The 15,567-nt window shown below is 36.9% G+C and overlaps 1 protein-coding gene across 5 annotated transcripts in view; it reads left to right on the top strand.

Annotated features, from left to right (window-relative positions):
• NOL4 (nucleolar protein 4) overlaps positions 1-15,567 on the top strand; it is a 409,694-nt gene that overhangs the window by 311,732 nt on the left and 82,395 nt on the right. For 3 of the 5 annotated variants that reach the window (XM_049901605.1, XM_049901609.1, XM_049901608.1), the window contains one exon: positions 2,630-2,809. In XM_049901605.1, coding sequence (XP_049757562.1) covers positions 2,630-2,809 — 180 coding nt within the window. Of the gene's footprint in view, positions 1-2,629; positions 2,810-3,540; positions 3,733-15,567 lie in introns of all 5 variants that reach the window. The other 2 variants (XM_049901604.1, XM_049901606.1) reach the window with 1 other exon arrangement.

The raw sequence follows: 15,567 nt of genomic DNA, 5'->3' as shown, positions 1-15,567 counted from the left end.
CTTCCTAGTCTGCCTTAGTTTGGAAGCTCTACTGAAGCCTGTCCACCATGGGTGACCCTGCTGGTATTTGAACTACTGTTGACATTGCTTCCTGCATCATAGTAACATGCAAGCCACCATGACATGATAAACTGACAGATGAGCAGCAGAGAGAGAGCACAGAATAGAGCCAGACTACAGGGGTTAAAATCCTGACTTCTTTTCCTAGCTATGTGACTTTGGGAAAGTTACTTAACTAGTTAGTTAAAAATGAAATGAACAATGTATGTAAAAGACTTGGAAGAGTACCTGACACGTCATAGGTATTCAGTAAATAATTGCTGAACAGATAATGCCCTATGGCACAGTACCTTATCACAGAGCCAGATGTATAATAATATTCATTGAGGGTTTGTTGAAGGAAAAAGTGACTGACATTGAAATAGATATTTGAGGGTTGGAGCAAGAGTTTTTAGAAATCACTGCTGCTCTTCATGTTGGTCTTAAAGTTGTTCCTTACAAGCTTATTCTCTTAAATATATTTTATTCCTAAATCAAATATATCATATTCCAAAATACATTCATTCCTACAGTTGAAAAAAGAGTTCATTGCCATTTCTTCCTATAGATGTTTCTTGTTTAAGACAACTTAGTTTTTCTTCATTTGATTATAGAGTAGGATATCTTTCCTCTAATTTACCCAATAGAAACAAGCAAAATTGTGTGAAGCAATAAGAAATTCATTAAAAACATTATACTAGGGGATTTTAGAGCAAGTGAGAATGCTTATTATTAGCCAAGATTTATAAATCGAGGGTTACTCTTTTGTAAGATGATTTACCAGATAATACATCCAATTTCTTTAGGTAGAATAGTATATTTATTATTATATTAATATATTTATTACTGGATTCATATTAACATATACATAAACCAACAAGGAGCCCTGATGGCACAGTGATGAAGAGTTCGGCTGCTAACGAAAAGGTCAGCAGTTCAAATCCACCAGCTGCTCTCTGGAAACCCTATGGGGCAGTTCTATTCTGCCCTATGGGGTCTCTATGGGTTGGAATCGATGGCAACAGGTTTTAAACCAACAAATATTTTATGTTCTTTCAGTTATACACACACACGCACATGTAATATGTAATCTGAGTAAAAAAAAAAAAAAAAAACTTTTTTCCCCACCTCTTTTAGCTCAAGACAGAACTAGGTATATAAATACTAGTTATAACGTTATCTAGATGAGAGGAAGTTATCTAGCCTTTCTGAAACTGTTTCCTCATCGGTAGAATAAGGAGGATAATACCTCCTCACAGGAAACCAATATACATACAGTGGTTGAAGTGCTCATTTCCTTTGCCCCTGCTTTTCTTCATTATTTGCTTTATGGTATTTGAGATCTCAGAAACTACATTTTACACAATTAAATTAAGTATAGACCATTTCTCTTTAAGCTCTCCTACATCTTAGTTTATCTTTTCAAAAGCATCTAGAATATGCTGTAATGATTGTTGGCCATTGAGATGGTCCCAAAGGGGTTGTGTAAAATAGCTTATTACTGTGCTACACACTGCTGAGTCAAGCTCCATATCACACCATGTTCTTGGATTTCCTTTACTTCTAGCTCACTTCTCCCAAACTCACTCTGAAATTAGCCCTAAGTGTCCCAGGGGGAATTATTTTGAATATTTGTAATCTCAAAAGGAAAAAGAATCAAGTTAACTTTTTATTGAGATGTCCTACATATATATATATAGTAAGTGTACATAGACATATATATGAATAAGTATATATATACTTATACATTATTGTTATATACTTATATATTGTTGCATTCTGCCATCTAGACCATTAAAAAGGCCAGTTTACATTTGAAATGACTGCTTATATTTAAAAATGATTTTTTTTCTTTAGATTTTACAACTAATGATTTTTATATTGGAATACATGCCACTGTTACTCATTTAAGTGTTCTGGCTTTAAATTCAGCATGTCCGCTGTATAGTGTTGGAATATGGAGGAACTAAACAGTGATTAGGATAAAACCTAATTTTTTCTCTTTTCTTCTAAACCAAAATCAGAGGTCATTTTTAAGACTCATAGGCAATTTATAGAGATTTTAAAGCATATTGTCTTATTAACATTTTTAAACACTGTAATATCAATAATTTATTGTACAGTACTTACTGGGCAAGTTAATACAAATATCTATTCTTCAGTTTTCTCATCTGTTTTTAGAATAGTAATACAGCTAAAGTGACTAAGCTCTGATGTGATTTCCATTTCCTACAATATGTGATTGTATGATTCTCTTGCAAAGTTGATAACGGCTTTGACTTTTTTTAGAATATAGATTTTAAATGGAGACAGTCATTGCTCTATAACAGTGACGTGCAATAGAACTTTCTGCAATGACAGAAATGTTACCTATGGCTATGGAGCACTTGAAATGTAACCAAGCGTGACTGAGGAAATGCATTTTTAATTTAACTTTAATGAACTTTGATTTAATTAGAATAGCCACAGCTCTAGAGTTACCAACTCATTTAAACAAGATATGTGAGAAACAGTCGAAGTTAAAAACAAAGCACAAAATTTGTAATACGGGGCGGAAAACTTAATGCCTAAATCGCGCCTTTCTTTTCAGTCGCCCGCGCATAGTTACTCAAGCTACGACTCGGGCAAAAACGAGAGTGTAGACAGAGGTGCTGAGGACCTGTCACTGAACAGGGGAGATGAGGACGAAGACGACCATGACGACCATGAGGATTCTGAGAAAGTGAACGAGACAGACGGAGTGGAAGCTGAGCGGCTGAAAGCTTTTAATGTGAGTCCTTCCACACTCCCAGTGTGGTTTCATTTTTGCCACTTCACTTTCATGTTGTTGCTTGTTGGTAAATGTGGATTATTTTAGAGACATGTTTGTTTAATTTACAGAAGGATTTAAAAAGTACATGAAACACTCTTTGCCAACCAGACACCAGAATTGCTGTGTTTTGTTTAGAATTTTAAAGCCCAATGTGAGCTGAAAACTGGAGTTGTGTTGTGTGAGTATGCATGTTTATCTAGTGGATGAAGGGGGCCTCAGCTTATCCATCGGAAGAGTACGCCTGTCATCAGTTTGTTTTTGTTTTGTTTTGTTCTGTTTTTTTGCTTTTCCAGCTTATCTAATTATGCATGACAAGAGTCGATTGTTTGTTTCCAGAGTTTAGAACACTGTGTAGTGTAGCACTGTAGCAGTCCTATTTATCATTAATAGAGAATTTTATGGGGTGCTTGATTGTCACAGTCTACTGTTATTTCCTGATTATTTTTCTACACAATATTCTATTATTTTCTGTCTGTTTGTCTGTCTTTCTCTCTCCTTTCTAATTTTTATCCAGCCCTTTAGAAAGTCTTTAAAGAGTGTTTGCTTAAAATTCCTGGCTTTCCATTGCAAAGTACTCCAGTGCATAAACCAGAAAAGAGTATTTTCCTATCGATAATCAAGACAGGAAGTTAGGAACAGAAGAGAGCAGCCCTCCAAACCCTTCTCCTCTGTCTTCCTCTTGCCAACAGATGTTTGTCAGGCTGTTTGTAGATGAAAACTTGGACCGAATGGTCCCAATCTCTAAGCAGCCCAAAGAAAAGATCCAGGCTATCATTGACTCATGCAGGCGACAATTCCCTGAGTATCAAGAGCGTGCCAGAAAACGTATACGTACTTACCTCAAGTCCTGCAGGCGGATGAAAAGAAGTGGTTTTGAGATGGTGAGTTTTGAATTAAAACACAGCCCTAGATTCCATCAAAATCCCACATGTAAACCATGACACTATTTTTTTTTTTTCATCTTAGTGTCTTTTTTTTGATTTTTTTCATAACGTCAGGTTAAAGGGGTTTTTGTTTGCTCGTTTGTTTTTTCCCCCTTTTCATCTTACTGAACTATTTATTCCCTTTGTTTATTTAATAGGAATACTTTGTGAGACCAGTGCTCACAGGCCCACATGGTACCATGTTATGGAAAATGAGGGTCATATGACCAAAAAAAAAAAAAAAAAAAAACACAATGAGAACTAGCATCTCTTTCATGTTTGCTTTCTCTCCGTGCTACTTAAGTGGATCTGAGTTTAATCAAGTGTTGGACTGAAATATGAGTTGTTGCTGAAGATGACAAGTGAGAATGGCTTTCTCTGGAATGAAAGGAAATGGATGAATCCATCTAAGTCGTAATATTTTCATACCAATGGTTAACAAACAGCAAGCCTAGAAAATAAAGATCGGGGAATGAATATCCTCATAGGAAAAATAATGCTGTGTTGTATGGGGTCCGTTTATTTGTGTGCTTGTGGGTGGTAACACGAGCTTTATATTCAGCTGGGCTTTGTAGACGGATTAGATTATGCTGACGTTAGATTACTTTCTTGGGTGGGTATTAGATATCCATGTTTTCTGAACTTCATTCTACTTCACTTTGTTCTAATTGTTATATCTAGAAATAGTGCATGCATTGAGGATGTATGTTTTTTTCACTTATGTTTTTTATGCATGTGAACAGAAATGTATTAGAAATTTTCTGAAACCTCTCTTTCTACGCTTATCTTAAGAAGGCTCCATCAAAGCCAAGGTTCTTAGTGTTTGTCATCTGTGCCCTCTAATTTATTGGGGAGGGGGTGATGAGAATAAGAGTTGGGGTAGTTTAGAGAGGTTTGAAGGAGTAAGTCATATATGAGAAATAATTTCGCAAATGTAAAATCCTGTGAAATGAATGACAAAAGTGACAGATTCACTGTCTATTATCAGTTTTTCTACAAAGCCTTGGCTTATAAAAATGTCTTTGATATTTTTTAAAGGAGAAATGACTGTTCTTGAAAGAGAGGCGAGTCTTCCCAGGTGGTTATACACATAGGCTCTGGCCCAGAGAACTTAGTTTCAAGTTCCGTATCTGCCACTTTCTGGCTGTGTGACCAGAGCAAATTACTTAAATTGACTTTGTTTCAGGTTCCTCCTCTGGAAATGATAATAACTCCTAATTTATAGAGCTATGAGAATTATGTTATCAAAGGAAATCTGTGAAAGTCATTCCTCACACACGGTAACCAAAAACCCGTTGCCATCAAGTCGATTCCGACTCCTAGCAACCCTATAGGACAGAGTAGAACCGCCCCACAGGGCTTCCAAGGAGCAGCTGATGGATTTGAACTGCTGACCTTTTGGTTAGCCGCCACGCTCTTAAGCAGTCAGTAAACCTTAACTCTGAAAATATTAACTGCCTGTCAAATATTATTTAGTCAATTGTATTTACAATTGCAGAAAACTGCATTTAATTTTTTGCTTTCTTTTGAGGATAATTACATTGGAGTTGGAGTTTGTCTTACATAAAGCATTTTAAAATAAAAATGGCATAGCTGTACCTGATTAAACTAAATGATGACAATAGAATTGGTATATGTAAAAGAGAACGAAGATTGCTAGAAGAAAACAAAGCTGTTTTCTCCATACTGAATTACTTAAAGATTCACAAGGGTTTTCTCTTTTTTTTTTTTTTTTTACCTGCACAATAGGAGACAGATGACAAAATAATATCTAAATAGGTGTAAAAGCCTCAGGTCAGGATCACTTAGAAAGTAAAGTATAATTCCAGCTAAGTATATCTCATTCAGAATATGATGCACTATATATATTTTCCTTTTTCAAAAACAATAAGGATAATAATATCATGCATCAAGATTCTTGTTTTTACTAGTATCTGACATTGCTACTTTTTTTCCTAATCTTTTAATGTTATTTAGAGACCCTTTTCATTGGTAAAAAGTGTTTCATTTTTCATGTTATAAAATTTATATCAATCATTCTTTAAGAGAAAAATATTTTCTTGAAGAATTCTTAAACTTTCTAAGGGATATTTAAAACTTTTATATTAAGTACTGTTTTTATTATTTTTCTTCCCTTTAATATGCAATATTAGGCATCTATTGAAATAGCCTTTTGGTATTTATGGAACCCAAAACTCATTGCCTTTGAGTCGATACTGACTCATAGCGACCCTATAGGACAGAGTAGAACTGCCCATAGGGTTTCCGAGGAGGAGCTGGTGGATTCGAACTGCTGACCTTTTGGTTAGCAGCCTGTCTCTTAACCAGTGCGCCACTAGGTGTCTGGTATGTATAGGGAAGGACAAAAAAGTTGACGAATACAAAGTTAAGGAGTTTTACAAACTAGTCTTGAAGAAAATATGTTGTATAGAAATGATACAGTAATTAACTTTGAATAATTTTCATTCATTCGTTGATTTGTTTATTTACTCAGCAGATATATATTACGCATAAAATTACATAAAGTCCTGAGATATATTAAGACATGTCTAACTTGTTCATTAGGAAAATAGAACAGTTCCCAGATCTTCAAGATGTGTTGAGGAGACGAGCTGTACGAAGTGAAATGCTTAAGCAATAATGCAAAGTCTTATATAATTCGATGTTAAATGAACGACATGGATGAAAATTGACATCATAGTTTAGCCAATTTTTATTTTATACATTCCTCAGTAATGTATTACTGCAAATAACAAATCTACCATCTAACTGACATTTGGAAATTTGATTTGTTTTATGTATTGCTTCACCGCTATGGAGTGTGAAGGAGGATTGTGTGCCATTTTGAATGTTAATTCTTACCTACGGCAGATACGAAAAGGCATGATTCGCACAGATAAAAATTATAATTAAATATTATACAAAAATGTCCTTCACTCACATAATTTAAAAAATTTATTTATGATAAAATTGACAGTTTTTAAAAATTAAAACATTAAACAAAATTAAACATTAAACAAAAATTAAACAAACAAAAATCTTTTCTTCTCATGTTTTGTGAAAGAGGACATTGAGAAAATCTATCATCTTCAGTATGTGGTTGTTTGTAAATGCTTATTATTAGGAAACACTTAACAAGTCAACAAAGCAGCCTAAACAAGTTTTTAATGTAGGTGATTCTATATCATAATATAAAAGCAGCAGTCAATAAGCTTAGCTCTTGTGGACTAAGGACTAAGAACTTAGCTCTTGTGGACTATTTAGAGTCTCTAAGCTAGAAGCTAAGTACAGTATATATAAAATATTGAACTATATGTTTGCTACCGATTTGATTAAGAAAGTCAAAGAGTTATTCCTATAGAAGTGGTGTATCACAACATGTATTGGTGCTATACTTGAGAAACTTAGCATTCACTATGACTAATTTTCTGCAGCTGTTAATACAAAATCTGTTCATGTTAAATCTACACTTTCCCTAGAGAATTTAAATTTCAATGCATATATTTTTAATTCTTCACTGAATGCATACAGACATTAGAATATGTAATTATATATTCTTATTTCAATAGAGTTATCCAGACCCTGCAGATCTTGTATGCTTAAATAGCCAAAATTTCTTGTCTTTTTTCCAAATAGACTCTATCATGCATTACATAGAACAAAAATATTGTGATGCTTTTCTACACATTTTCACCAGTTCACTGTTACCAGTTGTAATGGATTGAATTGTGTCCCCCAAAAATATGTGTCAACTTTGCTAGGCCATGATTTCCAGTATTATGTGGTTGTCCATTATTTTGTGATCTGATGTGATTATCCTATGTGTTGTAAATCCTAATCTCTATGATGTTGATGAGGCAGGATTGGAGGCAGTTACTCAAGATACAATATATAGGATTAGGTTGTATCTTGAGTAAATCTCTTTTGAGATATAGAAGTGCGAATCAAGCAGAGAGGAGAGGGACCTTATTACCGGAAGAAGAAGAAGAAGCTGAGCACATCCTTTGGACTTAGGGTCCCCATGCTGAAAAGCTCCTATACCAAGGGACGATTGATGACAAGGACCTTCCCCAAAGCTGACAGAGAGAGAAAGCCTTCCCCTAGAGCTGGCACCCCAAGTTTGGACTTCTAGCCTCCTAGACTGTGAGAACATAAATTTCTGTTTGTTAAAGCCATCTAATTGTGGTATTTCTGTTATAGCAGCACTAGATAACTGAGACAGAATTTGGTTCCAAGAGTGGGGTGCTGTTCTAACAGATAGAGGCCAGTAGAGTTTTAAAGTGCCTAATAGTAGAAGCCTGGAGCCCTGGTGGTGCCGCGGTTAAGAGCTCAGCTGCTAACCTAAAGGCCAGCAGTCTGAATCCACTAGCTGCTCCTTGGAAACCCAGTGGGGCAGTTCTATTCTGTCCTGTAGGGTCATGATAAGTCAGCATTGACTCAATAAGAACAGGTTTAGTTGTTTTTTTTTTTAACAGTAAAAGCCTAGATTTCCTTGAAGAGACTGTTGGAATTATGGAATTATGGACATCAAAGACAATGCTGGTGAGGCCTCAAAAGGAAGTGAGGAGAGTTGTAACGCCAGAGAGCACAAATGGTGAGAAGCAGCAGCAGAGAAATGGCAGTAACAGAACCGGGAGACCAGAGTGAGATGGTACAGGAGCCAACCCATGGAGCAAGAGAACTGAGTGCCTCTGGGTACTTATCGGTGGAGCTAGGCTTGCTGACTCATGGATCAATATTGCCGAGTGCCTTCCGGCTGAGGTTTGTATTCTGCTGGTGGAGTGGGGTACCTCCAGGCGCTTATTGGAGGAGCTAAAGAGCTTAGGAACACTTGCCTGAGCAGGGAAGATGCTGAGTCAGCCCAGGAGGCCTAAAGGGCTGAAAGGCCAAGCAACCAGGAAACTGAAGCTGAAGAGACAAGGAACACAGGAAGCAGAGCTGCCTTGGTCTCAAAGGTTGGAGTCACAATCTCTGGGCTCTCGAGTGGTGGAACCACGGCCTACTGGGTCTCAGAGGGTGGGGCCACAACCTCCTAGGTTTCAAAGAGTCAGCTCTTCACCAACTTGGTTCCGGAGCGTGGCACTGCCATTCACAAGTGCCAGTGGGATGAGGCCAGATCTGCTGCTCAAAGCTGAGGGAGTGGGGCTTTCATGCAGAAGGGGCAGAAGAATGGGGCCTGCTGGTACTGCAGATGTAGTGTTGCCACTCAGCCAGACTAGGAGGATGGGACCATCTAAATGCAAAGGACCAGAGTTGCAGTCCCACTGGAGCTGAAAGGTGGAGCTGAAGCCAAGAGCCGAGCAGCCACCACTTAGAATCTGGAGAGTGTGGCCAACACCCGGAGTCTGGAGGGCAGGGCCATTGTCTAAATGGTCTTAGAAAACAGAGGATTATTTTCAAGGCTTTAGAGCTAATATAATGTGTTCTGCTGATTTGCTTGGTGCCTATTATCCCTTCTTTCCCTCCAGTTTCTTCCATTCGTAATGAAAATGTCTACCTGGTGCCTAGTCCACCATTGTACTTTGGAAGCAGATAACTTGTATTCTAGATTTCATAGATGAAGAAGAATTTTGCCCCAGGATGGAATTTGGACTTGGAGTTGATCTAAGACTTTGGGGATGATATGATGTGGTGAAAGTGTTTTACATGTGGCAAGGACATGAATTTTTGTGGGCCAAAGGGTGGAAAGTTATGGGTTGAATTTTGTCCCCCCAAAATGTGTGTCAGCTTGGCTAGGTCATGATTCCCAGTATTATGTGGTTGTCCAGTATTTTGTGATCTGATGTGACTGTACTATGTGTTGTAAATGCTAACCTCTATGATGTTGATAAGGCAGGATTGGAGGCAGTTATGTTGATGAGGCAGGACTCAGTCTACAGGATTAGGTTGTTTCTTGAGTCAGTCTGTTTTGAGATATAGATGAGTGAATCAAACAGAGAAGTGAGGGACCTCGTTACCAAGCAAGAAGAGCCAGGAGTAGAGTGTGTCCTTTGGACTTGGGGTCCCTGTACTGAGTTCCTAGACTAGGGGAAGATTAATGACAAGGACCAGAGCTGACACAGGAAGAAAGCCTTCCACTGGAGCAGACACCTTGAGTTTGGAATCCTAGCCTCCTAGACTGTGAGAGAATAAATTTCTGTTTGTTAAAGCCATCCACTTGTGGTACTTCTGTTATAGCAGCACTAGATGACTAAGATACCAATCATCATAAATCATAAAATCCTTAGTGTTGAAGATAAAAAGACGTATTTTATGAAAAAGAAATCTAATCAATTTGGTCGAGAATACTGAGCTTTCGTTAAATTTTAAGAACCCAGTATGTTTAAATCAATCCTTAGGCAAATATTCCAAGTTGCTTAGTAATTCTGTTGTGAGCCTTTGACTCTCAGGTTTCTCCGGGTACTTCTCTGAGCAGTATTTGTTAATTGTTCCAGAAAAGAAATTAATTTCTCCAAGGCATGCTGATCTTAAATTCAATAAGCACCTATAAAAGATAAGACCCTAAGAGCAAAGCTTTATGCATAAGGTGAGGGTGGCCCATATCCTGAGTATATGCATTATGTGATATGAGTTCTGTTTGTTTCCTGAGTTTGCATTGTTGGAACTCTTTTCACCATGCTTCATATGTTCACATTTATTTCTATAAAACTCAAATGAACATAAAAGGAAGATAGTCCAATAGACATTAACCCATCATTTCTCTTGCATCTCTAATTTTGCTACAGTATCAACTCAGAACAAGTAGGCTAGATCTTTTAATTCAATACTCAGACTTCTAAAAAATTACTTACTTACACTTAGCTGTTTTTTAATATTATTGAGATAGACTATTTTATTTGAAGAAATGAGTCTCATGCAATGTTTTGTAAAAATTTTCCAAGGACATTATCCATTAGGCTACTAAATGTCCAGTATGAAAGACTTCATTTCAGAAGCTACTTTTAGAATTTGATGCAAGGAAAAATTTTTGCTTCTCCTGAGGAAATAGAGTGCTTTCACCTCAGCTCAATGGGAGAACTGTCACTGATATGTTCATTTTTGTGCCCGATTGCCAGAAAGTTCCGACCAAAGTTTTTCCAATCTCCCGATTTTCTTTTTTTTATTTCATCTTGATGGACATATTTCCTTGGTTAATCGGGTAGGAAAAAACGTGAGCTATAAAATTAAAAACAAGTAATTAAGTAATTAGGAAATTGCAAGAAAATTCATCTTTAATGTTTAGGGAAATAGTATATTTTGGGAGGCATTTGATTAATGACACCATTTGCCCGTGTATGTCTAATTCAGCCTAAAGTGGAAGGGATCAGACCATATTTTCAATTCTCAGCTTCCCTGATACCATATTTTTTTTTTTTTTGGTTTGTATTGTCATACACCCTTGCTCACTTAGAATGAACTTTGACTCTTTTTCACATGTGCAGCTTGTATCTTACCAGGCCTTGGATTCAGCTTTTTCTTCCTTTGTTCTGTTTCCTAAATCAGTTCAATAATTTCCAATAGCAGCTACTATATTTTATACTAGTCTTTTATACCTCATGTCTGTACTCTTGACATAATTCTTCTAAATCAGCTCTCTACTTCCATCTTATACTCCATAGAGCTTGGAGCTTGGAGCTTATAATATTTAGACCCTTTTATTAAAGCAAAGGCAATGCCAAATTATAAGCAAAAAATTAGTAAGTAGAAAGATGAACATGTATTTATAGTTAGAAAAGATATTATGTATACCGTACACACAAGACAAAACAACAGACAAAAAACCAACCCTGGAGTCTTTAAATTCAGACCTTTTTCTTCTAATACCTTTTTAGGCAATTTCTAGACATACTTACATATAAATGCTTCTGATTTCAATCTGGCTTCCCTTTCTTACCTAGAATAATTATAACTTGCAGGAATCCTCAGCACTCAGGAGGCCCATCCAGTTGAGGTACCCTGAAACCTAAGCTTTATTGGCTTTATAGTAAATCTGCTTTGTTCCTGGAGTAGTCATCCTAAATTCTGATTCTGATATTTTCAAATTCTTAGTATCTCAGATGAAATTCTAAATTCCTTACTGTAATATTTTAGAGTATGGCCTTTGGAAGCTAAGAGGCCTAGGTTCAATTTTTGGCTTAGCTCAAGTCCTGAACAAGTTATATGAGATTTGTAAGTCTTCATTTCTCTAATGGAGGGGGCTGTGAGTTATTATATATGATAATGCATATAAAACATAGTATATAACCTGGCTTTTCTGTATCCTTTCCTCTAACACATTAAGTTATTTTCCTTTACACATTAAGCCATCAAATGGAACTCCTACTCCTAGTCTCAATACATTCTGTCTTGGCCCACTAATTTTTTTTGGTTCAAAAATTATTGGTACTATTTCCCATTATTTACTAAATATATAAAAATTGAAAAGTAATTAGACTGTAAACAGTCAACATTACTTGTCATTGAAATCTCTTGGTTTTGGCCTGAACTTCATGGAATCCCAGCTCCTACCCTGTCCATCATCCCACTGCAAACATTTAAAAACGCTGGATAAAAGATAATAAGTTTTTTAATAGCTAGATGAGCTCAAAAGAAAGAAAAGGATATTCCCAGGCATCAGAAATGAGTAGAAAATTCATAGCCAGAATGTAAGCCCTTAATTGGGTAGATAAACAACCTAGGAAGGTAGAAAAAGTGAGTGCAGGCCCAAACGTATCAGGGATGGGATCTGAATGCCCACTCAAGTTCAGGAGACATGGTTTTTGGTTCATGATCAAGAAGGAGCATGGATTGAGAACTGTATATAAAGCTGGGACTGTGGAAGAGTTACTTCTCCGTTATGAAACAACTCCAGAAGCAAAAATTATAGGCAATATAAACAATGAAATTAAAGCCTTACTAACCTCCCCCCTCCCCAAAGAAAAAAGAAAACCAAACTCATTGCCGTTGAGTTGATTCCGACTCAAAGGGACCTTATAGGCTAGAATAGAACTGCCCCATACGGTTACCAAAGAGCAGCTGGTGGATTCGAACTGCCCACCTTTTGGTTAGCAGCCATAGCTCTTAACCACTGTACCACCACCTTGCTAGATAGATGGGTTAAATAGAAAATACGATTCAGCCAAAGAGAAAATTGGTAAACTAGACCAGGTTGTTGTTGGGTGCTATCAAGTTGATAAAAAACAAAACAAGTTGATAGAGCTATGGAAATTACCCTCAGAAAGAAAAAAGAGATGGAAAATACAAGAAAGAAGTTAAGAAATACAGATAACATAATAACTAAATATAGATCTAGTAGGCAGTCCAGAGGATAGATCTGAGAGAATGAGGAAGAGACAACATTCAAAGAGATGATGACTGTGAATTTTCCAGAACAGATTAAACCATGAATCCTAAGAATAAAAAAATAGACCAGAACTCAGTAGTATAAATTAAAAAAAAAAAAAACCAAAACAACAAGAACAACAAAAAACTTACAATAACTAATGCCTGGGTACCTCATAATAAAACCACAAGGAATTTTTAAATGTTGCCAAGGAGAAACAGCAGATTATTTAAGTGGAAAAACAGTTAAACTGAACACAATTCTTATCCCCGTAACAACAGATGTCAGAAAACAGTCCTCAAAGGACTAATAGAAAAGCCTTCAAAACTTTCAGGGAAAACTACTTTTAATCAGGAGTCCCTGGGTTGTGCAAAAGGTTACATGCTGATTACTAGCCGAGAGGCCAGTGGTGGTTTGAACTCACTTAGAGGCACCTTGGAAGTAAGGCCTGGTAATCTACTTCTGAAAGGTCACAGCCTTGAAAACCCTATGGAGCAGTTCTACTCTGCACACCTAGGGTCTCCACGAGTCGGACTTGACGGCAAATAACAACCACCACGACAACTTTTAATCTGTAAATCAATGCCCAGCTAATCTCTATAACCAGAGTGCGGTTGAAAGAGACACTTCAGTCAGCTGCTGAGGTTAGCACTCTCAGACTGTCTCTGGACAAATGAACATGTACTTGTTGTTGTTGTTGTGTGCTCCAACTCATAGTGACCCTATAGGACAGCCCCATTAACGTTTCCTAGGCTGTAATCTTTACGGGAGTACATCCGCAGATCTTTTGTCTCATGGAGCAGCTGGGTGGGTTTCACCACCGCCATTCTGGTTGGCAGCCCAGCGCTTCCCTCTGTGCCACCAGGGCTTCTAAAATGTACTCTAGAAAGAAGGAAACTGAACTCAGAAGGAAACAATGAAAAATAAGCCGCACTGGTGGGCAAACCTGAAGAAAAGCACCCTGATTTTATAGTCAGTGGATCTTGGTTCTTATTCTTGCTTTACCAGTTGTTACTTGTGGACCTTGTATCCTTGAGCTTAAGTTTTCTCATGAGGAAAAAAATGTAAACGATAGCACTTATGTTATGCATGAAAACCAAAAACAGTTGAAGTAACAATTGTAAAAACTCCTACTAGCACAGCACCTGACTCATCTGAGGAACGTGAAAAAATGCAATTTAGCCTGAATTTGAATTCCAGGGTTCCTTTTACTAGGAAACCCTTTCTCCTGGTCCCAATCTGTTGAAATATTTGCACGACTCAATCAAATACGTCTTTATCCATTAAACCTCACTCCTAACTAAGAGCAGCCACGGTCTCTTTTTCTTCTGTGTCCAAGTTGTACTTTGTAGTACATATTTTGTAGTTTTTCTTGTCTTATATTACAATTATTTATACATTGGTCTTAGTTCCCTGTTAGGAAGTTATGTTCCTTGAGTCCTATGTTTCTTTAACTTGTTCATCTTCGTATCACCCACAGTATCTTACATAGTACACTTAGTTGCTCATAAAAGCTGTTTAGTACATATTCAATTGAATTGAATTGAAATTATTGAATGAGTGAATGAATAGACATTTACTAATGTGCTACTTTGTGATGGAAACTAGCTGGGAGAAAAATTAATTTTTATTATGTGCTAGTCCAAAAAAAATTTTTTTTTTTTCTAGTCAGCTACATGTTTCACAGTGTTGTGGATTAAATTATGTCACCCAAAAATATGTGTTGTAAATCCTAACCTCTGTGCTTGTGATTATAATCGAATATGGTAATAGGTTGTCTTTGTTATGATAATGAGACAGGATTAGTGTAGGTATCTTGAGTCAATCTCTTTGAGATATAAAAGAGATTAAAGGCAAGCCAGCAAGGAGAGACAGGGGAAGAGAGATGCCAAGCACGTGAAGATTACCCAGGTGGAGAAGCTCAAAAGAGACGAGGACCTTCCTCCAGAGCCAACAGAGAGAGAAAGCCTTCCCCTAGAGCCAGTGCCCTAAATTCGGACTCTAGCTTCCTAGACTGTGAGAAAATGAATTTGTTTGTTAAAGCCATCCACTTGTGGTGTTTCTGTTATAGCAGCACTAGATGACTAAGACAGAATTTGGAATGGAGGTGTAGGATTGCTGCTGTAACAAATACCTAAAAAGTGGAAGTGGTTTTGGAATTGAATAATGGGTTGAGGTTGGAAGAGATTTAAGGTGCCTAATAATTAACTAGATTGCCTTGAAGAGATTTTTTTTAATAATTAAAGCCTAGATTGCCTTGAAGAGACTGTTTATAGAAATATGGATGTCAAAGGCAATTCTGGTGAGGGCTCAGAAGGAAGTGAGGAGAGCTATAGAGAAAATCTCTATCATCTTAGAGAATATATATGGCACCATTAATGGAATGTTGCTACAAATGTGGATGTTAAATATGCTTCTGGTGGGGCTTTAAAAGAAAATGATGAACATGTGAATGGACAATGGAAGAAGGGTGATGCATTTCATGCAGGGGC

The sequence above is a fragment of the Elephas maximus genome, chromosome 11, assembly GCF_024166365.1.
Source record: "Elephas maximus indicus isolate mEleMax1 chromosome 11, mEleMax1 primary haplotype, whole genome shotgun sequence".
NCBI classification, from domain to species: Eukaryota; Metazoa; Chordata; class Mammalia; order Proboscidea; family Elephantidae; genus Elephas; species Elephas maximus.
This window is presented reverse-complemented; position numbering and strand designations above follow the sequence as displayed.